This window comes from Vidua chalybeata, chromosome 13 (assembly GCF_026979565.1).
Source record: "Vidua chalybeata isolate OUT-0048 chromosome 13, bVidCha1 merged haplotype, whole genome shotgun sequence".
Lineage (NCBI taxonomy): Eukaryota > Metazoa > Chordata > Aves > Passeriformes > Viduidae > Vidua > Vidua chalybeata.
This window is the reverse complement of record NC_071542.1, coordinates 17,996,130-18,023,723: the sequence shown is the minus strand read 5'-3', so window position 1 is coordinate 18,023,723 and position 27,594 is coordinate 17,996,130. Positions and strand designations below refer to the sequence as shown.

Sequence of the window (27,594 nt, the reverse complement as noted above, 5' to 3'; positions counted from 1 at the left end):
AGCAAGTCCCTCTTTCAAAGCTGCTCTTGCACAAGTGTTCAGCCAGAGTATGGCTGGGTGGGATTCATTCTGGGAAGGATGAGCTGCACCCAAAGCCATGCAGCTCCATAGGATAGATAGGATAAAATTTAAAATATAATAGATATAGGCTATAGAATAAGATGGGGGAAGGGTCCAGGTGTCCTTTGGTCCAGGGAGGGTGTGCTCAGGGCATCCTGGCAGTGGTGCCTGGAGGGTGCTCAGCTTCTCCCACACTGAGTTGGTCTCTCCCTTCTCAGGCCCGTGCCACCCTGAGTGCGGTGACCAGGGCTGCGATGGCCCCAACGCTGACCAGTGCTTGAACTGCATCCACTACAGCCTGGGCAGCATGAAAACTGGCAGGTGAGGGGTCGTGGGGTGTCCCCATGGAGTCCCCGCAGGGACAGCAGCACCTCTCCTCAGGTCTCACAGCTTAGTGTGGGTGATAGATGTTTGCATAAAGAAAGAAGTATATGAGAAATTAAATGGGTGGAGGAGATGTGAGGATCCCTGTCCTGAATTAGGGTACAGTGAGGTGGAGGACATGGAGATGGAGAGTCCTGGAGGATCTTGACCACATAATCATGTTGGGGAAGAAGCTTTGGCTTCACGGGCTGAGGTCACTCACACCCAAGGGATAGCCAGCTGAACTGTCAGGAACTGGGGTTTCCACTCCTCCATCTCTTGGGATGGCATGGGGAAACTTTACCTGCAGCTGTGACAAGAGATTCCCCATCTCTGTATTAGAGCTGTGACTTTCAAGACACTGTAAACATAAGAATAAGAAATAAACGAGCTCAAATTGCTGCCAAGGCTGGGGGACACCCCAAACGCTGCGGGTGAGGTGACAGGGGCGGGCGCCTGAGGCGGGAGGTGACCGGTGCTGGCACCAAAGCCCAGCGCCGCCGGTTCCCTCCCCAGGATGTGTGTGAGCTCGTGCCCCGCTGGGTTTTTCGGTGACAACGGCGCCCGGAGGTGCCGGCGGTGCCACAAGGGCTGCGAACGCTGCGTCGGGAGGGGACCCAGCCAGTGCACGGCCTGCAAGAGGAACCTCTACCACCACCCCGAGATGGGCACCTGCGTGCTGCTCTGTCCGCCCGGCTTCTACGCCGAGGAACGTAAGGATGTTTATCACTTGCAAGTTGCAGCATGAGGATGAGCAGGGGTTGCTTCTATTTTAAGTGCTCTGGGTGGAGAACACGCCTTGATTCTTGAGTATTGGCTTTGAATTTCCCTCTTGACACACTCTGCATGGTGAAGGGAGGAGGGAAACCTCTGGGTGTTCAGAGGGTGGTGCAAAGCAGAGGTGCTCGACTCAAAGCTCTTAATTAGAAGACTGTAATTAATGATCCTGGCTGCTTGCAAAGCATATTTCTTTTTAGCAAGTGGTGACAGATAAGGTCACCTGCAATAGCAGGGATGTGCTGGGGAGGGATGTGCCTTTCCACCCTGGGGTGCAGTGGGGCTTTGCAGCTCCAACTGCTGCTTGCAAATCACCGTCCAGATTTTATTCTCCCTGCATTGCTTTGTTTTTTGAAAGGTCAGAAACGCTGTCTGAAATGTCATCAAAGCTGTAAAAAATGTGTCGGCGAAGCAGACAAATGTACTGCATGCAAAGAGGGATTCAGGTAAAACACCAGCATGGGAGGAGTTCATACCTGCAGCACTCATACTTGTGGTTTAAATTTGGGAAAACCAATGGGAAATTAGAGACTGAATTCAGTTCAAGAGCAGAGATCCTGCTTCCATGGTGCTGCAGTTGTGGTGCAGTGTGCTGGAGGTCTGGGAATTTAAAGGTGGTGATTAGTGTCTCATTCTTAGCTGAAAACCATGATTTAAATTTAATTTCATTTTCCCCAGCTCTTTCCAGGGTGGTGGGTAAGTGCTGTGTAGAGCTGGTACCAGCCTGAGCTGCTTCAGGCAGGCTGAGAATGCTCCCTGCAAATGCAGAAACCCTTCCCTCAGATTCATCTGTGCTGAAAATTTTATTTGATGTACCTGTTGAGTGGGGCTAGTACAGAACAGTGATTTTCCAGCACTGCAGGCAGGGCAGCCCTGACCCTGTGAGGACGACTGGGTGCCACTGCTGCTGGCCCCACGGCATCTGTGGGACACAGAGCCCAGTGCCAGCACTAGGGAGAAGCTGTTTTCCATCCCCAGTTGCTCATGGAAGTACAATCCCATAGCAGTCTGCAGTGTTCAGGCACTGTAAGTGAGCCAGGGCCACGGGGTAGCAGTGGGGCTCACTCAGACAAAGAAATTCCTGCTGCCAAAAGATTATCTACTCCCTCAGAAAAGCACAAGTGGAGGCACTTGTCAGACATAATCCACACGGCGCTTGTTTTTTATTGTCCAATATCCTTTTAAGCCGGGACTTCAAATCATCCCTGCCATGGCAAAGCACCGGCCCAGCCATGGCGATGAACCAATTTCCTTTTATTCCAGGGAGCCTCAGTGGTGCAAAAGGTCTTCAGGAGAGCCTGGATGGCTGCCCATGGGAAAAAAATAATTTTATTTCCTCCTGGATACTTAATTAAGGAACTGGCAGCTGTCCCTTTGGTCCAGGCAGGATTTTAATTTCTCCTAAAACGCTGGCTGGCTTTCCAACACCTCCTGTGCTGCAGGCTGAGGAAGCCGTAGGACACTGGGGGGATGAGGGGAAGGGAATGGGCTGTGCTGAGTCCCCATATCCCATAGCTTTGGGTGCAAATGTTCTCTGCTTTCCTGGCAGCCTGGCAGGGGAGAGCTGTGTGCCAGAGTGCCAGCCTGCCATGTACCTCAGCCAGGAGTCCCGGCGGTGCGAGACCTGCCCCACCAGCACAGGTATGTCCTTGGCCCCACAGCATCCCATGCAAAACCCCAATCCCTCGTGCATCAGATGCCAATCCCCACTGTACCCACCCTGAGCCGAGGCAGAGCGTGCTTGAGGGAAAGCAATCCCAAGACTCCAGCATGTCCCCTGAGGTATATGTTCATGCTGGAAAGGTTTTTAGGGGAGTTTTTACATTTTTATTAGAGCCATTTTTTATTTCTCGATCTCCCCAAAGCCAGGTGCTTCAGTTTAATAAGGTTGCAAGGGAGGCTGTAAAACCCTCTTGGAGTGATGGAAGGTGGCTTTGCAGCGGATAAAAATGTCAGGCAGCTGAGGTGTGTTATCCTGTGTTATCCCATGTTATCCCAGCCACCCCGGCTGGCTGCTCCCGGCTTCCCCCAGCTGCCTCAAGTTCCTCAACATTCCCGTTAAATCCTGCCTTTCTTGCTTCCTGCAAGTCCAATTATTTTCCATTGTTAATGTTTGCGTCTGCCCTCGAAATCATCATAGATCTGATGATAATATGATCTCTAGACAATCCATGTTCAGCGGCATGAACCTCTTCTATCATACATGGGCAATTGCCTTAGTCTAAATCCAAAATATTTATTGATCTTGTTGGCAAGGCTGGAAGGGAATGGGCTCTTAATCCCTGAAGAAAATGATTTCCCTCCTAATTCTTATTCCAGTCAGTGTGAACATACTCCACCACAATTATTTTTCCAGTCTTTTCTTTCCTCCTTTTCCTGCATAACCATTTCTCAAGCTTGGTGCGTGGAAGCCCTTTAATGATACCACCTCCATCACTGAGCTTTGTGTCCAGCCACAACACACAGGCATCAGAGTGAGCCCTCTGCTTTCCCAGCTCCTCTCTGGAGCACTTTCCTCCTCCAGCTCCTCCTTGGCCCAGTTCAGCATCTTTTCTTCCACCCTGGGGAAATCCAAACCTGTGCATGCTTGGGAGTGGCGGCTGACAGCCCAGAGGGGATTTTGATGTGCTGTTCCTCACCAAGCCCTAGTAGGCAGCTCTTGGCTCTGCAGAGAGACAGACACTGGGTCCCAGCTGGGTTTTTTGGGATGGAAGCTGAGTTTTATGGGGTGGGAGCCAAGCACATGTGCGGGACCCCATGGCACAACAAGCAGCTTGTTCATGAGGAAGACAAAGCCAAGCTGGTGCCCCCATCACATGTGGGGCTGTGGCCACGTTTGCACTGTCTCCAAAACCACCTAGGTGCCATTTTGCCCTTTTCCCTGTCCCCACAGGGCCAGGTGAGGAGGACTGCACCCCCTGCACCCCCGAGGGCCCTGCACCCCACTGGCGCTGCGTCCCTGCCTGCCGTGAGGGTTTCTACCCCACCGACAGCCACGGGCTGCCCAACAAAGTCTGCAAGAGGTAGGAAACCACCAGAGCAAAGCCAGGGCTGATGGGGAGCACTGCCAGCCACGATAGGATCATGCTGGAAACAGCTCACAGCTTGATGGAAATTAAAATAGGGATGAAGGAGCCAGGGCAGCTGTGGGGCTGGACCCCACACGCCCCTGCCCTGTGGATTTCAGAGCAGTGGAGCTGCACGCTCCCCCGCCAGAGCCAGCCAAGGTGTCTTAGGGCTACGGTGGAAGGGGCTCAGCCTCAGCCCCGGGCTCTCTGGAGGAGGTGTGGGAGGAACAGCAATGTTTAGATAAATATTCCAGCTTTCAATTAAACCTGCTCCGTTCGCCCCGTGGCCAGGTTGGAGCAGAGTTCCCCACTCCTTGGCCCAGCACGGGGCTCTGTGCGGGAGACAGGGAGATGCCGGGAGGCAACAATTTGCTCCCACTCTCTCCGGAGCTCTGCGCTTTAAGTGGGGAGTGGGAGTGGATTCAGCCTCATGAAAGCAAACATGAAAGGCAAGGATTAAAACTGACTTGGGAACACACAACGCCATCCCTGCCTGCTGGGGTTTCACTCACCTGCACTGTTTCTTCAGCAGGAAGGAACAAGGGACCAGCATCCCTTCCCAGAGATTTCAGGCACAATCTCCACAAGCCACTGTCCCCAGGCAAGAAGCACAGTGCTGAGCTCTTTACTCTGATCAAATGGATGGGGGCAGCACAGGTTCCCTTTGCAGCTCTTTTCCTAGCTGGGATGGCTGGGAGGTGAGGTGCATGTCCCACTGAATCTTCCCAGAAGGCAAGAGCTTTTGGGATGTCACTAGCTGTCACTGGGCATTGAGATAGCCTCACCAAACCCAGGGCTTCATTAACATTTCAAGCTTCAGATTTGCCATTTTCCACATCCTCTCGTTTGGTTTAGCTGTCACAGTGCCAGCAGATGTCTTTTGGCTGACAGCCCACTTAGGGTGGCCTGACCAGGGTGCTGGTGCTGGCCGAGGCCACAGCAAGGTCTCTGTCCCCAGGTGTGATGACCACTGCTCAGCCTGCGAGGGCTCCAGTGGAAACTGCCTCAGGTGTAAGGAAGGCTACAGCCTCCTCGGTGGCTCCTGTGTGACAAATGAAACCTGTACCAATGGTAAGTGGCAGAGCTGCTGGCACTGTAGTGCTCTCCCGGTAGCAAAAATGAGAGCTTTGGGGGAATTCCCTTCACCATTTAAAGTGTGCTGGAGCTCCTGGGCTTGCTGGGGCATGGCTGCAACGGGCTGGGCTCTGGCTGTGGGGGGCAGGTGGCTCACCTGGCATTGCTTCTGGATATCTGCCTGTTGCTCAAACACATCCAAGCACTTGTATTTTGTTATAGGTTAGTCTTGGGGCTAATTCTCCCACTCACTGCAAAGCTCCTTTATTCCTTCATTAAGACCATGTGAAAGATGCCCTTAAACAGCGACTCCTATTCAATTCTGTCTCCCCCAACACTGGCACAATTGCTGAGCTTGTTACGTGCAATGTTTGTTTATTTAAAATGTTAATCTGCTCTCATTTTCTCTTGTTCTTCACCCCGGCCTCCCAGCTGACAAGACTTTCTGTGAGATGGTGAAATCAAACAAGCTCTGTGAAAAGAAGCTGTTTGTGCAGTTCTGCTGTCAGACGTGTCTTATGGCCGGGTAAAGTTCAGCGGCTGCATCCATCCAGGACTTCCACTGACTGCCAGCCCAGTTTTGCCAAATGTTTAGGACAAAAGTTTATTTTTTCAGCTTTGAGAGAGTTTACATGGTGCTGTCAAGCATTCGCTCGTAAGTTTGATAGCTTTAATATCACTGTCGGCGCGTTTCTATAGCAATATGTTAAGCAGAGATTGGAGCGTACCCTGAGTGATCAAGGCCTGGAAGCAGCAGACAAGTGGTGATATTAACACTCTCAAACACTCCTGGTGAGCAGGGACCAATGCATGATCCATGTACACACACTTGGTTCTTCGCAGAAATCCTACTGATCCGCCCGCTCCGAGTGGCCGGCGGGAGCCCTCGCCACGAGGGATGCAGGACTTCACACACCTGCGAGGAAAGAGCCGACTCTGGCTCATTTTTGGTACCCTTTTGTGCCAGGTGCCAGCTGAGCTAACCCTGCACTGCCAGCGCCGTGCTCTGTACATAGGTAAAACGACGAACCAGGCGGCTCCGGAGAGGGCCCACAGCGCCTCCGGCACTCCTGTTCGGATTCCGTCGGTCACTGCTTCCCTCTGGCCGTGGCAATAACTGGAGGTTTGAGGACCAAAGCCAGAGCTGCCCCACGTGGCTCTGCAGGTGTGTCAGCCCAGCAGGGCTTTGCCCTGCAGGTAACTGCAGCCAGGCAAAACCCGTGTGCCTACAAGGAGTCGTAGGGCTTTTGGAGGGGGGTTGTCCACATGGACCAGCCTTACCATGAAATGTATTTCCCTCCTGGAACTGCTTGTGCATTGCTGATCGAGTCAGTTCTGGAACAAGCTAAATCCTTTCTCTAAACGAGATGTTGTCCCAATTAATCTTTCTTGGCATTTTGCATTCCGATCCTCCCCCTGTTTCGCTGGGTACACCCCTCTCTCTCTCTCTCTCTCAAAATATCCTCCTGTTCATGGCAGTGATTTTTCTTGGGCATCTATTTCCCAAATGAGACATTCCAGGGATCCAGCCAGAAAACTTAATTCTACAAAACCCTTCCCTGAAACAAACCTTTTCATGCTCTCTCTTAATAGTAAGTCATGTGGTGTTTATATAATTGTGTTTAAAATATCCTTGGCTATGTTGTTTTACAGATTTTTAAAAAATAACTTATACAATCCTTGTTTTTTTTTTCTCTGTGGACTATTTTTTATATGGGAGTGGGGTATCTTTTTGTGTCTTATTCCTTCTCCTTTTCTCCTCTCTGACCCTGCAAAGCCACTCTTTGCACCAGACAAATGTAAACACTCTTTCCTACACTGCATGTTCTGATTTTCATTGTTAATAATTTTAATGAGTTAAACCTTTTGCCAGTGAAATTGTCACCAGTTCCACATGGAACTGGGATAATCCCTGCTTGGTTTCGGCTGCAACGACACCTGCCCTGCCTGGGCTTGCCCACAAGAGCTCACCTCAGCCAGGTGAGGAGGGGAAAGCAACACTGTCTCCAGCCCTCACCTGCCTGGACCAAATCCAAGGAAAGATGGAGCTTTGGTGAACTGATCTTTAAGTTAATAAACTATTGATCTCCCCTGACAAATGAATCTGTGCTTTTTCCAAATTCATCAAGTCACGACTGGAAGTGCTGCACGTCCTTACTTTGCTGGACAAAGCAGCTCCCCTGACTGGAGCTCCTGCTCAGCTCAGAGCACCTGTGGGAGAAATGCTCAGGGACAGATGAGCTGCATCTGCAAAAACCTCACTATTGTTGTTGTAAAGGTCTTATCTCTAGAAGAAACTCAAATCTGGAATACCTGCCCTGTGCCAGGCTGGGCTGGTGCACCCAGGGCCATCTTACTGGGGTTTGGGGCTGTGCTGGGGCACGGGTGGATGTATTCTGCAGTGTGGGGGATCCTGGATGAGCTGGCAGAAGAGCTTGCTCCCCTTCCCCACTCATACAAGGAGCATCCTGAGCTCCCCAGTTCCCCACTGCAGTTCCCAGCAGCTGTTCCCTGGTGGCTGTCTGGGAAGGAGAGGAGCTGCTGGTGTGGTTGGGGATGGAGGGAGCTGTAGAACCCTTTGTTTGTCGCGTTGGTTTTGCAACAACCATGGGCCAAGTGCCCAGGGTAGTGCCTGGATATCTGGAACTGAGCTTTCTAAGTGGGGGAAAAAAGAAAAGAATGGAGCCCTCCCACAAGGGAAGATGCTTTCTCAGGGATGTGCAGCTGTGGGCTCCTGCATTTTGTTGGTCTTCACATTCATCAGATGATAAATGTGAATTAATCACATACAGTGATTCCTTTTGCTGCAGGATTTCCCTTTCAGTCTCAGGCCAAACCAGAGGTCAGAACTGGGGTGACACACTCTTGGCTTCTGCCCCTTCGGTTGGAAAATACCAAACTTCATTTCTCCTGCTGTGTTAGTGAGAAAACAGGAGCTGCGGATCAGGAGTACTGTGCCAGCCTTCCAGTTCTCTGGCTCACAGCAGCCTGCCTCTAAACACTGCTCCCTGGTATATTTAGATGTACTGAAATGCTACAAAAAAAGGAAAATGCTTACTCTTACATCTTGACATAACTTAAAATACACACTGGGGAAGGCAATGCAATTTAAGATGACCAGTCCCCAGCAGTTCCAGCTCTATCCTGCTTTCTGCTGCCTTCCAGCCTGCCAGGGAAAGAAAAACAAATTCTGCACATTGAATTCATGCAACAACATCAGCTTCCAGCATTTCCCTCAGAAATCATTCTTGTAAAGTAATAAAATTCAGATTATTTCTCCAAGCTGTTGCAATACTTGCTTGGAGCTATTAAAGTCTGACTGGTATGCTCAGAGGATCAAAGTGGCTGTGTCTTCAAGATAAATGCATATTTAGGCAATTTATTAAAGCTCATTTCTCTGTTGTCTCTTGGCACCAAAACCAAATCTATAATAGCTGTTTTCTGGAAAATCTTAGCGCAGCCTGACTCCTTGTTGGCAGTTTGGCCCTGGGGTTGCAGCCACGGCCATCTGCCATTGTGCAGTTGGCAGGTGGGGAGCACAGATCTTAAAAATCATTACTTTGAGTTTCCATTGCAAAGAAAGGACTGTCGAGAGCTTGTGTGCAGCGTCTGAGACCCAGAATCCATCTGCTCGCAATTACAATTCTATTGTGGCTGTAGAGCTGAGGCAAACAGATGTATTGTGCTAAGGGAGACAGGTCCATGCTTTATTTGGCCTTGTCAGAGGCAGGGTCTGCTTTCCAGGAGGCTGGAAAGAGTCTCCTTGTAAGAACTGCCTGAAATGACTAAAGTCTTTAACGCTGCATGATGCCTGAGTCATGTACAACAGCGCTGCTAATTCTTGGGGTTTTCTTGTGACAGCTCCCTCTTGTTCTTGCTCCCTCCTATGTTATAAAACAAATGCAGCTGTTATACAAACCTGATTCTGTGCTTTCCCACAGGGTTTTGGTGAGGGAGTTTTGCCAGCAGGGAGCACAGGAGCTGCCTGAGCCCAGCTGATCCCCGGCAGAGCCAGCTCTGATGCTGCAGTCCTGGGGACTGAGGGAGGCCCGGGGTGATGCCCTGAGAAGCTCCCAAAAGAAAAGCACGAGCCATCCCTGAGCAGTGCCAAGCGTGGCAGCAGTGTTTAGCCTGTTATCACATCCTCTGGCTTCACAGAAATGTCATGGCTCACAAAAAATATCCTTCCCTCAATAGCAGCGGCGGCAGAAATCATCCTTCCTCATCCTGCTCTGCAGGCCTTGAAGGCCGGGGAAGGATTTCCCCACAAGCAACGGCTTGGTGACATTCAGCAGGTTTTGGGGGTCTGGGGGTGTCCCTTTACATGTCACTTTCAGTTCAGTCACCTGCAGTGTGGCTCTTCCAGTGGTGCCAGGCAGTGCCCCAGCCTAGCCCCAGGCACCTGGGAGGGAGCAGCTCCCCCAGCGTTACTCCTTGGTGTTCCCCAAATTCCCAAAGCCAGTTAGGGGGATGTAGTGACGTTTGCAAGCACGTTTTGTCTCACAGACAAAGGCTGTGTGTGGTGCTGCAGCCTGTGGGGGTGTTCCCAGCCCATCACAGCACCCCAGACCAAGAAGGCACATGGAAGTGACAGGGAAACTGCCCCAAAAGCTGCAGGGGGAAGGTGTTTATGGGCAAAACAATGTCCAGGAGCAAAGGCTGAGCTGCTGCTGGGATGGATGGAAAGCACCAAGAGCTGTGGCTGCTGCAGAAGGTGCCCTGGGGAGCAGCAAGTGCTTGAACATGGTTCTGTCTGAAGGGAAGCACCAGCCACGGCGTGAAGCGTGTTCCTGCTCTGCCCGGATTTCTGCAGATAAATCTGCACCTGGAAACACCAGAAGCTGGGAGGGAACCTCTGGGGGCACCTGTGCTGACAGCAAAGCCAAATCCCTCCTGGGCTTGTGAGCCATGGCTCAGGCGTGGGGCTGGGAGATGGCCCAGGAGGAGGGGAATGAAGGGATGGGGTGTTGGGGCTGGATCAGTCTCTGAGAACAAGGGGGATGCAGGGATGGGGTATTGGGGCTGTATTGGTCCCTCAGGAGAAGGGGAACGCAGCCATGGGGTGTTGGGGCTGTATCTGTCCCTGAGAACAAGGGGGATGCAGGGATGGGGTGTTGGGGCTGTATTGGTCTCTCAGAAGGGGAACGCAGCCATGGCTGTCGGGGCTGTATCGGTCCCTGAGAACAAGGGGAACGCAGCCATGGCTGTTGGGGCTGTATCGGTCCCTCAGGAGAAGGGGAACGCAGCCATGGCTGTCGGGGCTGTATCGGTCCCTCAGGAGAAGGGGAACGCAGCCATGGCTGTCGGGGCTGTATCGGTCCCTGAGGAGAAGGGGAACACAGGCACGGGCGGGGAGGGGCGGTCTCTGCCGTTCGCTGTCTCGGCGCTCGGCCGCGCGGGCTGCGCGCGCTCGGCGCTCGGCGCGGTGTCCTGCGGCGGCGGCGCGGCCCGTCCCGGTGTGTCGCCGTGTGTCGCCGTGTGTCGCCGTGTGTCGCCGTTTCTCGCCGTGTGTCGCCGTTTCTCGCCGTGTGTCGCCGTTTGCCGCCGTGTGTCGCGATGGTGAAGCTCACGGCGGAGCTGATCGAGCAGGCGGCACAGTACACCAACGCCGTCCGCGACCGGGAGCTCGACCTGCGCGGTGCGAGAGGGGCCGCGCTGGGAAGGGGCGGGCGCGGGCGGAGGGCTGCGGCCCGGGGGTGGCTGGGGGTGTGCGGTGTGTGTGGGGGCCTGGCCGTGGGACTGTGTTGGATCGCGGAGGAGAGGCTGTGGCGGGGTTTGGAGGGTCCGTGAGGGATTTCCCAGTGGGGCCTGGCGCCTTCCGTGGCCGGAGGTGCCGAAGCGGGACGGGGACGCCGCGGGGAGGTTGTTGGAGGGGCTGCAGTGGCCGGGGGCTGGGGATGCAGAGCGCCTGAAGAGGCTCCAGTGGCTTTGGGACCTGCGGGGGATGTGAGGGCGGGAATCACAGAGTGGCAGAACGGTTTAGGATGGAAGGGAATCTAAAGATCATCTCGTCCCAACCACCAAGAAGGGGATATTGGGGGTAGTGTGGGAGGAATGTGCTGTGGTGGTGGGGGGGGATGTGCCAGAAAGGCGGGCTTGGCTCGGAGGACACGTCCAGGCAGGGACCTGGGGTTTTGCTGAGGGGGAGGAAGAAGGCTTCAAAAAGCCATGAGGGCTGTTGGGTTTGAGGAGGAGAGTTTGGTCTGGGAGTGGTGTGGAGCAGAGTCGATCCCGAGGTGTTTTGTCTGAGCCTTATCAGCATCCCCAGTCCATCCCGATTTGCCCCCACACACTCTGTTCTGCTCTGCTCTGCTGTGGGCACCATTTAAGCCCTGCACTCTCTCTCCAGGCTATAAAATCCCTGTCATTGAGAACTTGGGTGCCACTCTGGACCAGTTTGATGCCATCGATTTCTCTGACAACGAGATCCGCAAGCTGGACGGGTTCCCCCTGCTGCGGAGGCTGAAAACGCTGCTCATGAACAACAACAGGATTTGGTAAGGGGCTGTGCTTTGGCCTGATGGGACCCTGGGCAGAGGAAGATGCTCTTGGGAGAGAGGTGTGTGTGTGTCTTCAGTGCTGGGCAGGTGCAGGAGTGTTTGTTTGAGGCACTAAAATCAGCACTGAGCACTGTGTGGGCCCTCTTTCAGTTTCCTTCCTGGTTCAGTGCAAAAGTCAGTGTTTGTTTCTGAGCCAGGACAATGAGATGCTGAGTTTGGGATCTGGCCACATCTTTGGATTTCAGTAATCAGCTCCATAAAGACACGAAAAAAGGGATACCTGCCAGGGAATGGATTTAAAATCTCATATTGCACCTAATATTCTTGCAGTGATTTATTGCCAGCCTTATTACAAAAGTGTTTTGGATGCTCACCCAAACTTCTGCCAGTGTCAGACTGGGTTGTTCACAGGGAGATCCTCTGTGCTGCTGTGTTTCTCTGTGTATTTCCACCATTGCTAATTCCTGCCCTAAATGAAACCTTTGTTTTCTGTTCTTCAGTCGGATTGGTGAGAACCTGGAGCAGGCTCTGCCCAGCCTCACAGAGCTCATTCTTACCAACAACAACATTGCTGAACTGGTAAGCTGTCATGCAGGATAAAGCTAAACAAGCTTAAAAGTTGTGGTTTTCGCCTCTAATTTACTGTTTTCCTGAGAGTAGTGCCATATCCTTTTGGTAATAGTTGGTTCCTTCTCTTTAGAGTAATATCCTACAGTTTTGGCAGTAGTTTATGGTGTACATCCTGTAATAAACATGATTTGCATCATGCAGTGGAACAGCAGTCACAAAGCACAGTGGTTTTCCTATTAAAATAATTGCACTAATGTAATTAATCTCTGAAATAGATATGAGTTCAGGAACTTTGTTTTCAAATATTTGATTTTTTTGCTAAAGGGGCTTAAAATTTCTTGCTGTGCTCCCTTTACCCAGGGTGAACTGGATCCATTATCAACTATTAAATCATTGACTTACCTGAGGTACGTAACCCCAAAAAGAAAAGCTGCTCTTTCTCTGGTGTTTGAACTCTGCTGCTGGCCTGGCCCTTTGCTTTGGTCTGGAATGCTTTGCTTTTTATGAGCTGTGACAGATCCTTTATGTCTAAAAACTGAATTGATAAACTTAATGAGCATCTGGTAATTAATGTCTGAGGTTTTATGTCACTGACAGACTGTTGAGATAATGAGATGTAACATCTCTAGGAACCAATACACAAGTGCTGAAGTGAGCTTAACCTTTAAAAACCTAAAACCAAAAGGTTTAATCTGTTGATAAAAAAAAAGTTTAAAATACATGTAAACAAGGACTTTTCAGTAATAATAAAGTGTTGTTTCAGTTACTTTTTTGGGGGAGTATTGTGATTATTTTGAGGTTGTTCTTAATGTTGTCCTTCAGTTAAATCTACTGAATTGCTATGGTGCAAGTTTTTATTATTGTTTCCATAATATCAAAGAACTGTCACTAGGCTTATTTCATGGTTTTATTTGTTACCTGTTACAGCAGGAAGTACATGAATGCATTTCAAGTATATTAATATATTTCAATACAAGTGTATTTTAAAAGAAATTTATTAAGAGCCTCTTTATAACCTTTATTTACTTCACAGTGTTCTAAGGAATCCTGTAACAAATAAGAAACATTACAGATTATATCTAATTCATAAAGTTCCCCAGGTCAGAGTGTTGGATTTTCAAAAAGTGAAGCTCAAAGTAAGTCTGCTTGCTTTTGATTTAGGTGTTTGGCAGTTTTTTGTTTAGTTTTTTTTTGGTTGGGCTTCTTTTTAGGGTTTTGGTTTGTTTAGTTTTTTTTTTTTTGTTGTTGTTGTTTTTGTGGTTTTGGTTTTTTTTGGGTTTTTTTGCATTCTTGAAAATTCACCACTAACAGCAATCTTGTTGCCATAGTTGTAAATTTTATTGAAACTCTGTAAGTGGCTCTACAGCGCTCTCATTGTTTTCTTTCATGGTTTCATTCTGTTAAGGATATAATCTGTTTAATTATGTCTAATTAAGTTCTAGTGCCTTTGTTTAGTGTTGCTCTTTCCTGTCCCTCTGGTGTTGGTTGGAGACACCTCTAGAGAAAGAAATGAGCAAACACCACAGCCCTCAGCTCTGGGTGGGGGATGAGTGTGGGAAAGAGCTCTTCATTTTAAGAGCACGAGGTTGATACATCTTTGAGTGTTTGGGCAATGTTTATCTGCTTGTTCTTACATCTGGTCTCCATGTACCAATTTCACTGATGAGGATGAGCCAAAGTGTCTTTCTTGGCCAAGACAGAAGCTTTGCAAACTGTGATGTTCTCAAATTAACTTTGTGTGTGTGTGTGGTATCGCTGTAGGAGCGACAGGAGGCAGAGAAAATGTTCAAGGGCAAACGGGGTGCACAGCTTGCAAAGGATATTGCCAGGAGAGCAAAAACGTAAGATAAAACAAACAAATTTACACTGGCATCCTCCTTCAGAAACACCAGTTTCTTTGTGTGCAGTATCAGGCAGAAAACTGAAATATCAGCTGCTGGCAGGATGCCTCAAAAGCTTTGGGAGCCACAGGTGCCTTGTCCAAGCACCCCGAGTTTTGGATGGTGGTGAATACATCTCAGAACTCTTGTGAAAGAGTTAACTTGGTCAAGGTGGATTCACTGAAGTCAGCAAGCAGGAAACATTAATTTTATTTTTGTTATTTAACTGCAGAGAGGTGGCCATTATTTAATTTGTGGTTGGTAGGGTTTTTCTCCTAGATGATTGGTTTTGTTTGGCCAAATTCTTTTGTTTTGTTTTATTTCCCAAAATAAATAAATATGTGTTTATTTTGGGAATAAACTACAAGATCTGTTGTAGTTAGGAGATGAAATACAAATTAAAATCTTTAATTAAGCTATTCCAGTATATGTATATTTAGTTTAATTGTTAAGTGGTACATCATATGTTTTGATCAACCTATTTGGTAATAAGAATTCAGATCACAGCATTTCCAAATTCATGGTTAAATAGAAAAATGTCTTGAACTTACTTAGCATTTAAACCTATAATGGATGGATTTGAGCTCGAGTTTGTGAGTGGAAAGGGATTCAGGTCTGTTACAGTTTTAGAATAAGCAGGTGATCTCCTTAAAGCAGCAGCAGCAGATAACCTTTCTCTTTTGACTGTTAAGATGAATTCCAGTTTAATGTAGGCTTTACTTTAGGCTGCTGTAATATCAGTTTTGACACATGGGAACAGAAACTCCATTTTCAGTTACTCTTTATTTATCCACCCTGCTTTTGTAATGGCAGCAGACCAGCTGAGTGTTCAGCAACATCCAAATGGAAGAGCTTTTGTCAACTGCCTGATGAATAAAGTTAAGTTCTGCCTCTGAGCAGATGAAAAGGTGGGGGGGGGATGGGACAGTGAGGACAAGTGGCTGGTGTTTCTGAAGGAGGCAATTCTTCACTGTATCAGTTTGTTAACAAAGATAAGATACTACACTTGATGGCATGAAATGCTTTCAAACCTAGTTTGGAAGCATTTCAAGTTAAGAGAAGCAGCTACTCTTCAAAAAGTGTAACAGGTCTCTTTTTTTTTTTTTTTTTTTTTCCCTTTTGAAGCTTCAATCCAGGGGCTGGTCTGCCAACAGACAAAAAGAAAACTGGGCCCTCTCCAGGGGATGTGGAGGCAATTAAGGTAAATATGTCAGGGGGAAAGTGGAGGAGAAAAGCTGTCATGGATCCAAATTGAACAAAAGTTTCCTTTGTGCTGTTCAGACAAATAGATCAGCGTGTCCTGGCTCTGGTTTAGGTTCTTTTTCTGTAAGTTTTCTTCTGACCTATCTATATTTTGAAAACTTAAATGAAGTGTTAACCTGAGCTTAGAGTTCTTCCAATGGAGGGGGGAGGTAATGATTTGTCGTGTGTAGAATTTTCTAGAACTAGAATTCAGTAGACCTTTCCTGGGTGTTCAGTGTCCCTTAACTGGCAGGAATCTGGGTTTTGTGCTGGTTCTGGGCAGACTGAGCCCGGGCGTGTGAGCATTCACGGAGCTCTCTGTTTCTCAGACTGCCATAGCGAACGCCTCGACCCTGGCGGAGGTGGAGCGGCTGAAGGGTTTGCTGCAGGCGGGACAGATCCCCGGCAGGGAGCGGAAATCAGGTCACTGCTGCTGCTGCTGCTGCTCTTCCCCAAACAGAACCTCTCTCCCTCCCTTCCCGATGCTGTGTGTGATCTCTGTGGGGATCTGTGCAGCACATCCCTGGCTCTGTGATGTGCCTGGCCTTGGGTGCAGCTCCGGGCTGTCACCTGCACTCCCTCCAGAGCCAGGTGCCCAACAAGGGGCTCCAAAGTTCATCCCACTTATTTAACCAAATGAGATGAATTACAGAGTCTCTCTGGACCTCTGCCGAGCATCAGTGCCTCAGCAATGCAGAGATGGATCTCAGCTGTAGGCTGGCCACAGCACCAGTTTTCTGTACATGGGGGACACCCGATTTTCCTTTCTGTAGAGTTTTTAAACGTTCCCGTTATTACTCTTCTGCAGAGGGGTGGGAAAAGAACAGCAACGTCTACAGCAGCTGCCCTAAAACTCTGACGTGTCCTTTCAGGCCCATCGGAGGACGGCGAAGAAGAAATGGAAGAGGACACAGTGCCAAACGGATCGTAGCCCGGGCCGCGCCGCGCTCCGGCCCTCCCAGGAGCCCTTTCCTGTCCCGTGCCGTGCCGGTGTTCCCGGCGGGGCCCGTCGCCCCCGTCCTCGCGCATTTCGCTGTTCAATAAACGAACGGTCCCTTTTTCTCCCGCTGGTGCCGCATCCACTTCCCGGGCGGGGCGGGCGGGGCGGGACGGAAGACGTTTTGGCGCACCCTGATTGGCTGCCTTGCGCCTGCCCCCTTCTCTCATTGGCCGGCGCAGCCGCGCGTCATGGCGGGCACTCCGCCAGCGGCGGCGCGGCGCTTCCTGGCGGCGGCGGACGGGGCGGTGATTGGCGGAGCGGGGCGGGCCCGGACGTGAGGCGGCGGCGGACGGGGCGGTGATTGGCGGAGCGGGGCGGGCCCGGACGTGAGGCGGCGGCGGACGGGGCGGTGATTGGCGGAGCGGGGCGGGCCCGGACGTGAGGCGGCGGCGGACGGGGCGGTGATTGGCGGAGCGGGGCGGGCCCGGACGTGAGGCGGTGGCGGCGGCGGCGGGCGATGGATCTCGGGGACGGCGGCCCCGCGGCGGGGCCCGGGCCGGCGCTGGGCCGGGGCGGCCTGGAGGCCCTGCAGCACACGGGTGAGGGGCCGCGGGCCGGGGGTGAGGGCGGGGCGCGGCGGGGCCGAGGCGCGGAGCCGGGGCCGCTCCCCCGCCCGGGTGGGCCCCTTGCCGTGCGGCCCGCGCTCACCCCCGGCCTGTCCCCGTGGCAGTGGGCGCGGTGCTGTCCAGCTATGGCTGGTACATGCTGCTGGCCGCGGTCGCCGTGTACCTCCTCGTGCAGAAGGTGTCCCGCAGCCTGGCGGCGCGGCCGGGCGGCCGGCCCGGAGCAGCTGAGGCGGCGGAGGGTGAGTACAGAGCGCTGCGGCCCCTCCGGAGCGGTGTTCGTGCCCCTCAAAGGGGTTCTGATGGAGGGTGATGCTCGGGGTAACCTTTCAGCCCACAGATCCTGAGCCTGAAGAGATCACCGGGAAGGGCTGGGCCGAGGGAAGTGTTTGTGAAAGGCTCTGAAGGAAAAGCTGTGTCCCAAAGTGAAGGAGTGGGACATCACCCTGGGGTATCTGCTCTTCGGTGGGGCAGGAGCTGAGGAGATGGAGGCTAGAAGCGCCTGTGGCCGGTTACCAAATAACTTTCAGACTTACCAAAGCCAAAATGCCCAAATCTAAATCCTGGTGAAAATACTTCTATAAACATTCACTTTTTATTAATATTCATCACCCCCTTCCAGTTACTCCTTCCCAGTTCCTGCTCTGGCAGGGCTGTGTACGTTTGGGGTGTGACTCTGTGTGTTATCTTTGGGAGTGTGGCACAGGTTGTAAATCTCACACGGTCACAATCCTGCTGAAAAGCACAGGCTGTGCTATTGGACCTGCCAAATCCATGAGTGCTTGGCACTGATCCCTTGGACACGTTGGCCCCACAGTAAAATCTTATTTGCATGTTCTTATCCTCCTGCTGTTCTTTTGTGATGGTAATTAAATGGCTATTTAATTCCCCAAATTGCCTGTAAAATGAAATTATTGAAAATTCTGACATTTCTTTTTCATACTCATCACTGGATCATAGCAAAAAATGAGGCAAACAAATGTGGAGATGCTTCAGCTGATGGAAGAAAACAGAGCACCATTTGCCTTTTTTGGGGGTATAATTTTCCTTTTGACCTTCACATGTCACTCATCAAGAGCAGTAGTGACTCAGTGTGGCTTTTCTGAGACCTCCAGGTGTCTCTTGAGATGTGTGTCATGTTTGCAAGTGATTTCTCTGCTGATGGAGGGTGTTAAATCCACTGCTGCACTGACACCAGCAGGACCCATTGCCAGAAGGAGTGGGAGGGAATGTGGGCTGGTTGCCTCATCCTTCTGCGTAAAAGAAGTTCTCTGGGTAAAAATGGTCCCTGCAAAGCCTGAGTGATATTTTTGAGTTAATTTGTATCTAACAAATCCTTCAGAAATAGAAGGAAGAGTCCTTGAAGTGTGAGGTTTAAATTTTATGGTTAGGTACACTTGTGTCCTTATTAAAATCCTGCTAAAGTAATTGCTTTAAAACAGTAAAACAAGATGAAGTTTAATTCAGCATTATAAACTACTATAAAAGATTAGCTGGAAACTGAACTTGAGCTGTGATTTTCTGCAAGACAGCTGCAGGGAGAAGTGTGAACCTTTCCTTATTACAATTCTTTGAGGATACCATCTAGGACTTACTTTGAGTAGCTTTGCAAACTCTTTCCTGATCTCCTAGAACCTGATGTGGTGGTAAGAAGGCAGGAAGCTTTGGCAGCAGCTCGCCTCAGGATGCAAGAGGAATTGAATGCACAAGCAGAAAAATACAAAGAAAAACAAAGACAGGTAACCAGAAAGCATTTCTTCCTTTACCTCATAAATTTGTCATCAAGCACAGCAAATTGTAGTTGTGAGCCAGGGTCACGGTGGGCCTGGTGTTCATTTTTTCACAGGTAAATCTGTACCTGCAGGAGCTTTGTTGTGTGTGCAGTGAATGGCTGGAGGGGTTTTGCTGGCCTTTAAATTAACTGTTCCATGGCACATGTGTGTTTTCTGCTCTTAAAGGCAAATACAAGTGTTAGAAACGTAGCTTAGCATTGCTGCAATTTTAGGGTCTGAACTACAGCTTAAGATCACGAGGAATAGCAAACTTCTGAATGGGGCAGGGCAGGGAATGGGTGTGATCAGCATAGTAATAACTCTGATCATCATCCCACCTCTTCTGGTTTTGCTTTTGCAGTCAGACACTCAGACCTCAGTTTGTAGCTGATGCTTCAAGTAATATTGGCAGTTAAAAATAAAGAGTATTTTCTTTGTTCTGTAGAACTCCACGTTGTGCATTAAATTACTCCAATATTCTTTACTTAGTTCTTCTTATAGACTCAGGGTTTAAACTTGCCACTTGGTTTTGTTTTACCTTCAAAATCTTTTAAAGTGTCAAGTGGCCAAAAGAAGCTGCAGACTCAGTCCTGAGCAGGGGGAGAGATGTGGCTGTATAAAAAGAGTAAATGCTTCCATAATCTCAGAGATACTGCATCAGATAAATACAGTTTGATGAGTCTGTTATAGCTGTTTCTGGGGATTCTGTTAGCTCTGAAATCTTAGTTTTAAGATGAAAGCTGAGATTAAGCCTGTGTCCTGGATTTGTTCTGTAGCTGGAGGAGGAGCGGCGAAGGCAGAAGATCGCGATGTGGGAGAGCATGCAAGAAGGAAAAAGCTACAAAGGAAACCTGAAACTGAATCAGGTAACAGCCATGTTAATCAGGTCACAGTTGTGTTCCTGTAATTAAGGGAGCTGAGATTCAGATTGAGTAACTTTCTGCTTTTCTGAACAGCAGGAAGTAGAATCTGGTGCCTCTTCTGCCTCAGCAGTCCCGAAATCTAAACCAAACAAAAAGCCTTTGAGAGGAGGTGGTGAGTATGGAATCCTTCAGACACTCTGAGCTTGGAACAGGGCATTTTCCCAGCTGTATCTATGGGCTCTGTACATACTTTTTGTCTTTTCCAAGGAAGAAACAAAACGTTCCTTACAAACAAGCTCTTTATCTCTGATCAGCTGGACTGCTCTGTCCCTTGTGCAAAAGCTGGCAGGAAGTTTTGGAGTGCTTTCTCCTGGGAAAAGAATGGATCAGGTTTTTTTGTAAATATGCTTTGGCATCATTTACTGAGATTTTTGTCACTCAGAATTACAGATTCTTACAGTAGTTCTGGAATCCTTCCCCCATTATTCTAGAAGTTCAATAATTTAGTATCTGGTCTGCCTTTAAAGCACCTGTAGTACTGACTAAATGCAAAAAGAGGGTATTTTACTTTGTACTATGTAGATTCAGATGATGAAAGAAATTATTATGTAAAATGTGACCTTATTTTTCATATACCACAGTGCTGACCTATTGAATATCTAAATCCTGTTATAAACTCTTAACAATGCTCACAAAGCACCAGAAGGTCTCACTGTTAAACTCAGTCACCTACTGGAACCATTTTGATGGATGAAGTGCTTTCTATGACCTCACATTGCCCATGTCAGGCTCCCTGGCCATGCAGGCAGTCTGCTTCCTTTCCTCTCAGCCCAGCAGCCCTTGCCATACCTGCAGGTGCTAATTTAGGTGTATTGTAATGACAATTTTCCATGGTGGAGTGGATCATCCAGACAGCCTCAGTCAGGCTGAAAAGGGGGCCCACTTAGGGTGCAGTGCTAAGTGACTTGATTAAATGTATGAAATCTGTGGATTCTTGATTAAACATACTAAACCTCAATAGCAGTGCAGTGCTGGGATTCCTTGAGTATTTTTCTTGAGTATTCTGCTGGGATTTTTTGAGTATTTTTCCTGACATTTGAAGGAATCTGATTCATCTTAGGTTGTTTAATATGAGAGTGTGATGTCTGATGCTGTCAGCTATCTTTGGTATCTCTGTCATGGGATATTTACCTCCCTGGGGGATGAGAAATGCAGGGGTCAGCTGTGCTGAGAGCCAGGCTCAGGGCAGCCTTCCAGCTGCTACCTGTCCTAGTTTAATCCTCAGCAAAGTCCTTGCTTAAGTAACCAATTACAGAATTAGAGGTCTCAGATCTTCTCCTGAGGTAGATCAGCATGAAGTGAAAGAACCATCTGTGCTGCTCAGCTGCTCAATTAAGCTAGAAAGCAAAACTTGGCTTTGGTATGAGAAAAACAAATTTCAAAGATGAAGGTGATGCTGGGAGTTTCAGTGGAACAGGTTGCTTTGAAACCCCCCTGGTTAGCAGTGCTGCTAGGATTTGGGTTCCTAGGTTTGTGCAGAACAAATTGAAGATGTTTGCCAAGTTGTAAATTTCTGAGTGTGTTCTCCTGACATGAAGTTTCCCATGGTTACAGCATTAGGATGTTCAGCTAAAGTGTATTTGCCTTACTGCCTATGCTTGCCTTTCCAACGCTCTAAAAAAATCCTTTACAGTGTTAATGAGTGGATTTACCTTTTGACCTTCAGAGTATTCCTTGCAGGACTGGAATAAAGGATTGTTTTAAGTCCCTGACTGTTGGGGCTCTTGCAGAACAGATACACTCTACAGAGTTTACTGTAAGAGCTGCTGTTGCTGCTCTGTTTATCCTGCAGAGCAGCACTGCAGCTTTAGTGCAGACTTAGAAAAATTAAATGGTAATTAATTTCAATTTCATTTAATCCAAATTGATCAAATTAAAACACGAGTGTTTTGCAATGGCTTTTAAAGAAACAAACCCTCTCAAGTCTGGATGTTTTCTGTGCCTTCATTTTCCCTAAAATGCTGCGTGTGTGTGAAGTATGAGCAAGGTGTAAATATTGTGAGATCTGTTTTTCCTTGTGTGTTGGTGAAGGGCTGTGGAGGATGAATATTAACAGAGTGGATTTCTCCTGTGTGTTCTAGGCTATAACCCCCTGTCTGGAGAAGGAGGAGGGACGTGCTCCTGGAGACCCGGCCGGCGGGGCCCCTCAGCAGGTGGATGAGGCTAACATCCCTAGTGTCCCCTGGCACTGGCAGGCTTGATCCCACCCCCTGTCTCGCTGCCTACAGCTGGCCTGTCACAGGCACTCCTTTGGGGCTGCTTTAGTGCACTTGTGAACTTAAAAACAGTTTTCTGTTTGTTTGATTTACACTGTTTCCAAATTGTAACACATTGGCTGATCCTCTTAGAGAGGGCAAAGAGAGAAGCAATTTCAGTATAATCAGTTCATCTTCACTCTTATGTAGAGAGGGAGTGTAGTCTCCAGCCAAGGTGATTTACCTTGGATTGTGAAATCTGGGCTTTCTGGCAAATTTAGTTATCTATGCTCATTTTACCTCTGTAAGATGAGGATATTTCCCATCCTCAGACATGTTACCAGATTTACCTTCCAGCTAAACACCGTCATTTAGAGAGGATGGATATTACCATTGGCAGACACCTTGAATTTAGGCAGAGGGGCTTTCAGAAAAAGCACAGGTGATCTGACAAACGCCACAGATTTGCACCGAAGGCCAGTTATTGCAGAAGAGTCTCTGTGACAAGCCAGCTTGAATGATGTTTTCCTTATAAATGGTAAACAAACCAGTGAGGATTACTGATGCTAGACAGCAGACAGGGGGGTTCTTGCTATTCCTTTTTTTTTCTTTTTTATTTCAACTGCTTTGTAAAAACAAGACACTATTATTATTAAATATAATTGCAAACATCATAAATCTAGTATTTACAATCTCATGGTTTTCTACAGCATCTTTTTTATAGAAGGTATTTGTTCTAGTGCAATAAATATGTATAAAGCAAGGTGGGAGATGAAGTGACCCTGCTGCAGCCTGTGCAGCACCAAAGCTGAGGGTGGTGTGTGCTGAGGAGGGCTCTGGCCAGTGAAAGTGTCACACTGGCAAGTGAGGGGTGCAAGGAGCATGTGGTGTTCATCCTTCTGGTGAATGTCCAGCACTGAGGACAGAAAACAACTGGTCATCATAACCAAACTTTCCAAGCATTCCATCCCCTTGATTTTCTCTCTAAAATGCAACAGACAAATAAAATCCAGGTTGTCTTTGGAGAGGAGTGAAATAATTCCTGTTGGCATAGGACAAGTGTCCCTGAGTCCAGTTGCTGCTCCTGAGCTGGTCTGTGGGCATTGGGGTAGGGAGCAGTGGATCCTTAGAGCTTAGGGCTGCTCAAGCACTTGTTTCTGAATATTTACTCCTGGAATATTTGTACTTATCAATAGATACCAGTGTCAGCTTTGAATACACTGTTTATATGCATGCTGATATTTCTCTTGGCTAGAAATGCAGCAGGAGCGTGTTATTAGAGAGTTTTAAAGTTGGTAATGAAATTGAAAGGCCAAGAACCTTTTGTTTTAGACACAACAAAGTGTTTGGTCATGTGTGCATGGAAGGTGAAGTGAGGCTGTTGATGTTCCTATGGAAATTCATTCAGAGGCCAGTGTATGTAACTGAAGGTTTTAATCCTTCATAAGGCAAAAAGAAATAGAGGTGGGGAAGGATATTTTCAAAATCTGCAGAGTCTTCCTCAGGAAAGAGGACTAAGTTGTAATGCCTTAGGGAACATCTTCCCCCTTGTGTTGGGGAAACAGGCAACAGACTGAGGTGTTGTCTTCAGAAAAACAAATGGGGGAGGTTGTTGTTCTAAAGAAGCAGAAGAAATCCTTGTGTTCATAAAATGGTCAGGGATGGGTTTATTTAATTCAGAAAAACATTTGCAAAATAAATAAGCAGGTCTTAACTGAGCATATGCTAATCTTTCTCTGTCTCAAGACTTGCTTCTGGCTAGGACTAGGGATATGGCTTTTTGCCCAATTCTAAGGTTTAATAAGATATGTCAAGTGAAAATGAAAAGTACATCTTTCTGGAAGCTTCAAACTTTTTTGTCTTTTTTTTTTTTATTATTTTAATCCTCAAGTTCCTGAGTTTTTCTTAGTCTGACACTTCTAAGCTATTGAACAGGGTGGGAGGACAAACCTCAGTTCATAAAACTTTTCTTTTGGCTCACAACCTGCACAAGAGGGAAGGTTTTTTCCTCTGACTTCAAATGGAAAGCTCTCCCCTGACCACAAGCATTATGGAAAGGTGGTTGCTTGCTGCTTTATAGCTCAGGAGTGAAGCATGCAGAAAGCATTAGGTGAAAGTGAACTATTTAATGAATCCATTGTTCCTGGTTTGGTATGAATTCCCAAGAACTTGAATTATGAAAGACCATATTAAAAAGCCTTCAGGAGATTTTTTTTTTCCCCCCACTAGAGCAGTTATGCAAGAAGCCTCTTGCTTTACTCATGCAGATGTTCTGGAAATACCTCTATCTGGAAGAAGCTGGGTAATAAACTATTTAACTGCTGTATAATAGTATTTAACCACTGAAGAATAATCTGGTTTGGGTATTAAAAAATTCAAAAATCAAGCAAAACATTCAGAGGCACAAAAAATTTCTGAAGATGTTAACTTGCTTGTGAAGTGCAGCTAAGTATTTTTTGTTGCTTTTAGATGATTTCTGTGCTGGAGTTTTTTGTTTTCTTTAAATTGCAGATGAGATCTGGTTTGTGCATAGTTCTCTTAACTATTCATCAGGAGATCTTGAGCACTGGAGTTAAAACTGAACAAAACAACCCACAATGTCAGACTCATAAAAATTATTTGGCTTTATTTGTGCCTTTAAAAAACATTGTGAAATGAGGGAAAAATTTTAAGAGTGATATTGCATACTTGGGTGTTTAAAAAATATGTTTCTTATGCTGGAAATTTTTAATAACAAACAGAAGAGGGAGTTTGGGGAGTGAGGGCAATGGGGGACTCAGTCAGCAGAGCTGTTCCCAGGTGTTCCAGAGTTATCTGTGTTTCAATCAAAGATCAATGTGAATGAAAATTATAATTGCACCTGTATCTGCAAGGAACTGCTGTCCTTGCAAAATCTGAGTGCAGGTGTGAAATGCCAGTAGTAACAAATCTCATCTGTGCTTTATTCAGCTCTGTACTATTCTGACTCAAAACTCAAGGAGCTGGGCTGTTGTGCAGTGGTCTCTGCTCAGACTCTGCTGGTACTCAGCTCAGGTGTTTAGATTTTTTTTTTTTTTTTTGAGGGAGGGGAGAGGTTTGTGTCTTATTCCCCTCCCTAGAAGGTGACTTTGCATTCCAGAGTTTTTGAAGGGGGATGGCATCCAGCCTGAGAGTCTCCTGTCCATTTCACCAGCAGCCCTGTTGTTACTGGCTGCATTTAAATCCTTCTAATGCTCTTCTTTCTGCCTCCTGCTCAAGCAGGCAGCTCCCTTCTTGTGCAGTTGCAAGCTGGCTGCACATCAGCACACATCTCAGCATCAGATCCACCTTCTGGATGAATTTTGCCCTTACACAGGCTAAAAAGTGGCACCATTTCAGGGGTCAGTTTAGCCACAAGTGAAGCTCAGTGGATTTCTGTCCGTGCTATAGCTGAACAGTGAAACTATGCAATTTCCAGCTGTTAAAAAAAAAAAAAAAAAGCTAGACTTGGATGGGCTGAAGCTTTGGGTTTTTTTTTTTTTTTTTTCCTCCCTCCTGTGTGGAATGAAAGCTTGGCTTTTGGAACAGCTCTGCAACCACAAAGGAAAAGCACACGGCTGCTGGCTGGGTGGTGTCCTGGCCCGGCTGCACTGCTGTAGCTGATTTTTGTGGGAGCTTCCAAGGCAGGCTGACACACACCCTGCCCATATTCCCAGCTCCAGAGCCAGCGACTTCAAAACCTTCTGTTGGTTTTTTGTTTTTTTTTTATTTATGAGAAACTGATGTCTTCAGTGGAATAGGTGCCCTCAGCTCAGCTTTGGTGGGGAAAATAACACATTTCTTGTTGAAGGTTTCCGTGGCAAGGCACTGGCAGGGGAGGCAGGTGCTGTTCTCGTGTATTGATTGCTGTGATTTTATTTTGAAGTGCACACCTGCTAAAAAGCACTTTCAGCACAGAGCAAGATCTCCACTGGTGAATTTACAATTTCACTCCTTCCTCTACCATAGATTCTTTCTGTGTGGTGGTTACCAGCTTCCAAGCTGGTTCTGTGGGTAACAGTCATGGAGGGAGGCAGGGAAAAGAACTTAGAAAATTTTATCTAAAGAGAATGGAGGGGAAATGGATACCCTGAAATATCTGGCATTTAAGTCTAGTTCTAGTCTGCATTAAAATGGGGAGTTACTGTCAGCTTGGCCTGAAAGATGCACTTTGAAAAAACCAAAAAAACACAGGTTGTACAGCTTTACTTTATCACATACTGGAAGGGGGCAGCACTGCCTGTGAATTCCATTTATTAGGTAATGTAACTGCCACTTCTTTAGGTGTTCTGCTTTTGAGGCTCACTATTTAAACACATATTCTGGGCTTTTCCAGCGCGTTCTTGCCTCGGCTCTGGCGGCACCACGTTAAAAACGCATCAGTCGCCTCGTCACACCCCGCAGCGCTGCTCCTGTCACCAGCCGGGTGGGTTCAGCAGGCGCCTGGGGAGCTGCCTGGGGAGCAGCAGGGTTTTTTTCCATGGCATTGCCACATCTCCCGGCCGGGAAGGCGAGGCCGCTGCACTGCGGGGCCGGGCCGGGCGATGGCAATGTGGGGCCGGCTTTCGGAGCGAGCCCCGGGCGCTTCTGAGTCATCGCTCGGGGCTGGGCCGTGGCAGGACCAGAATAGGATGGGCAGGAAAAAAAAAAAAAAAAAAAAAAAAAAAAAAAAAAAAAAAAAAAAAAAGTGGGTGCTGGAGCTGAGAAAGGAGTTTCTGCATCATTTGGGAAAATGCAGCGGTGCTGGAAATACTGTGACAGAGACAAATGCTACTGCTTGCCCAGTGAGATTTTTTCCACCATGTGTCTGTTATATTGAATATATGAAGTATGCTCATTTTCCAGTGCCTGGGCAGTTTTTAAAGTGTAAGTTTGAGTACTGGAACATTCATAATTAAAGTTTCTGGAGCATTTGGGGAGTAGTTCACTTCTGTAACTATTATTTTTAAATGTGGTAAAGAATGTGCCTTTATAGAAGGTAAATTGGAAGTAGGCTTGCCGGAGATGAAGTGGGAAAAAGAAGTGATAATAATGCAAGATAGTCCTTTCCTCTAATGGACAAAGTCTCCCATGTGGAAGAAACTTTTTCATTTGGTATTCAGGTTCTTTATTCCACAAGGATGACATTTATTCTGTATGCACACACACACACACACACTGGCAGCTCAAGGACTTGACTTTTTCATTGTTTAAAAATAGGATTACAGTTTTGTTAATCTGAATCTAAACCATGTGGGCCTGTCAAGTGGGCTCTCACTGGCTGGTCTGGGTGCTAATCTCGCTGGAGGGAGTGGGATGGGAGCGTGGAGATGAGCACACACCATGTGCATCCTCTGCAGATTTTGGAGAACCCTTGGAATACCTCCTCCAGCCATCCCACAAGGAATTGAAAACATGCTGCCTAAAGATGTGTTCATGCTTGTAGACTATGTTACAAAAGAAAAATATCACATCTTTGAATATATGGTAACCATGATATATAGTGACAGCTATTGAGACCAAGAGCTGTATTAATAGGAAATGGCACTTAAATGTGATTATACAGCATGACCTTTTGCTGCCATCCAGATTAAAAATACACTCTAGGCAGGTAACAGTATTATAATTCTA

General features: G+C 47.9%; 3 protein-coding genes across 4 annotated transcripts in view; all 3 read left to right on the top strand.

Annotated features, from left to right (window-relative positions):
• PCSK6 (proprotein convertase subtilisin/kexin type 6) overlaps nt 1-7,441 on the top strand; it is a 34,430-nt gene extending 26,989 nt beyond the window's left edge. Inside the window, exons 15-21 of the mRNA XM_053954903.1 lie at nt 279-381; nt 940-1,136; nt 1,559-1,646; nt 2,750-2,841; nt 4,094-4,223; nt 5,227-5,339; nt 5,775-7,441. Coding sequence (XP_053810878.1) covers nt 279-381; nt 940-1,136; nt 1,559-1,646; nt 2,750-2,841; nt 4,094-4,223; nt 5,227-5,339; nt 5,775-5,872 — 821 coding nt within the window. The 3' untranslated portion in view covers nt 5,873-7,441. The remainder of the gene's footprint in view (nt 1-278; nt 382-939; nt 1,137-1,558; nt 1,647-2,749; nt 2,842-4,093; nt 4,224-5,226; nt 5,340-5,774) is intronic.
• Nucleotides 7,442-10,786: 3,345 nt separating this feature from the next.
• On the top strand, nt 10,787-16,596 carry SNRPA1 (small nuclear ribonucleoprotein polypeptide A'). The gene is made up of 9 exons (XM_053955129.1): nt 10,787-10,980; nt 11,692-11,839; nt 12,343-12,421; nt 12,773-12,819; nt 13,446-13,548; nt 14,174-14,253; nt 15,418-15,493; nt 15,864-15,957; nt 16,407-16,596. Exons 1-9 carry the CDS (start codon nt 10,899-10,901, stop codon nt 16,463-16,465), a joined length of 768 nt encoding a protein of 255 aa, XP_053811104.1. The 5' UTR covers nt 10,787-10,898; the 3' UTR covers nt 16,466-16,596.
• A 368-nt stretch (nt 16,597-16,964) lies between these two features.
• On the top strand, nt 16,965-22,684 carry SELENOS (selenoprotein S). 2 transcript variants are annotated; one of them, XM_053954327.1, is made up of 6 exons: nt 16,965-17,073; nt 17,205-17,339; nt 18,730-18,836; nt 19,646-19,735; nt 19,829-19,904; nt 21,874-22,684. In XM_053954327.1, exons 1-6 carry the CDS (start codon nt 16,992-16,994, stop codon nt 21,951-21,953), a joined length of 570 nt encoding a protein of 189 aa, XP_053810302.1. In that variant the 5' UTR covers nt 16,965-16,991; the 3' UTR covers nt 21,954-22,684. The 2 variants fall into 2 exon arrangements, with proteins under 2 accessions (XP_053810302.1, XP_053810301.1); XM_053954326.1 differs by having other exon boundaries at nt 19,826-19,904.
• Nucleotides 22,685-27,594: the final 4,910 nt, after the last annotated feature.

Excerpts from the sequence above, each read along its gene's own strand:
- SNRPA1 (XM_053955129.1), top strand. The coding sequence starts at position 10,899 with ATGGTGAAGCTCACGGCGGAGCTGATCGAGCAGGCGGCACAGTACACC. Across the intron at positions 11,840-12,342 it reads ATGAACAACAACAGGATTTG|TCGGATTGGTGAGAACCTGG; the intron begins GTAAGGGGCTGT and ends TCTGTTCTTCAG. Across the intron at positions 12,422-12,772 it reads ACAACAACATTGCTGAACTG|GGTGAACTGGATCCATTATC; the intron begins GTAAGCTGTCAT and ends CCCTTTACCCAG.
- SELENOS (XM_053954326.1), top strand. The coding sequence starts at position 16,992 with ATGGATCTCGGGGACGGCGGCCCCGCGGCGGGGCCCGGGCCGGCGCTG. Across the intron at positions 17,340-18,729 it reads AGCAGCTGAGGCGGCGGAGG|AACCTGATGTGGTGGTAAGA; the intron begins GTGAGTACAGAG and ends CTGATCTCCTAG. Across the intron at positions 19,905-21,873 it reads AAAGCCTTTGAGAGGAGGTG|GCTATAACCCCCTGTCTGGA; the intron begins GTGAGTATGGAA and ends TGTGTGTTCTAG.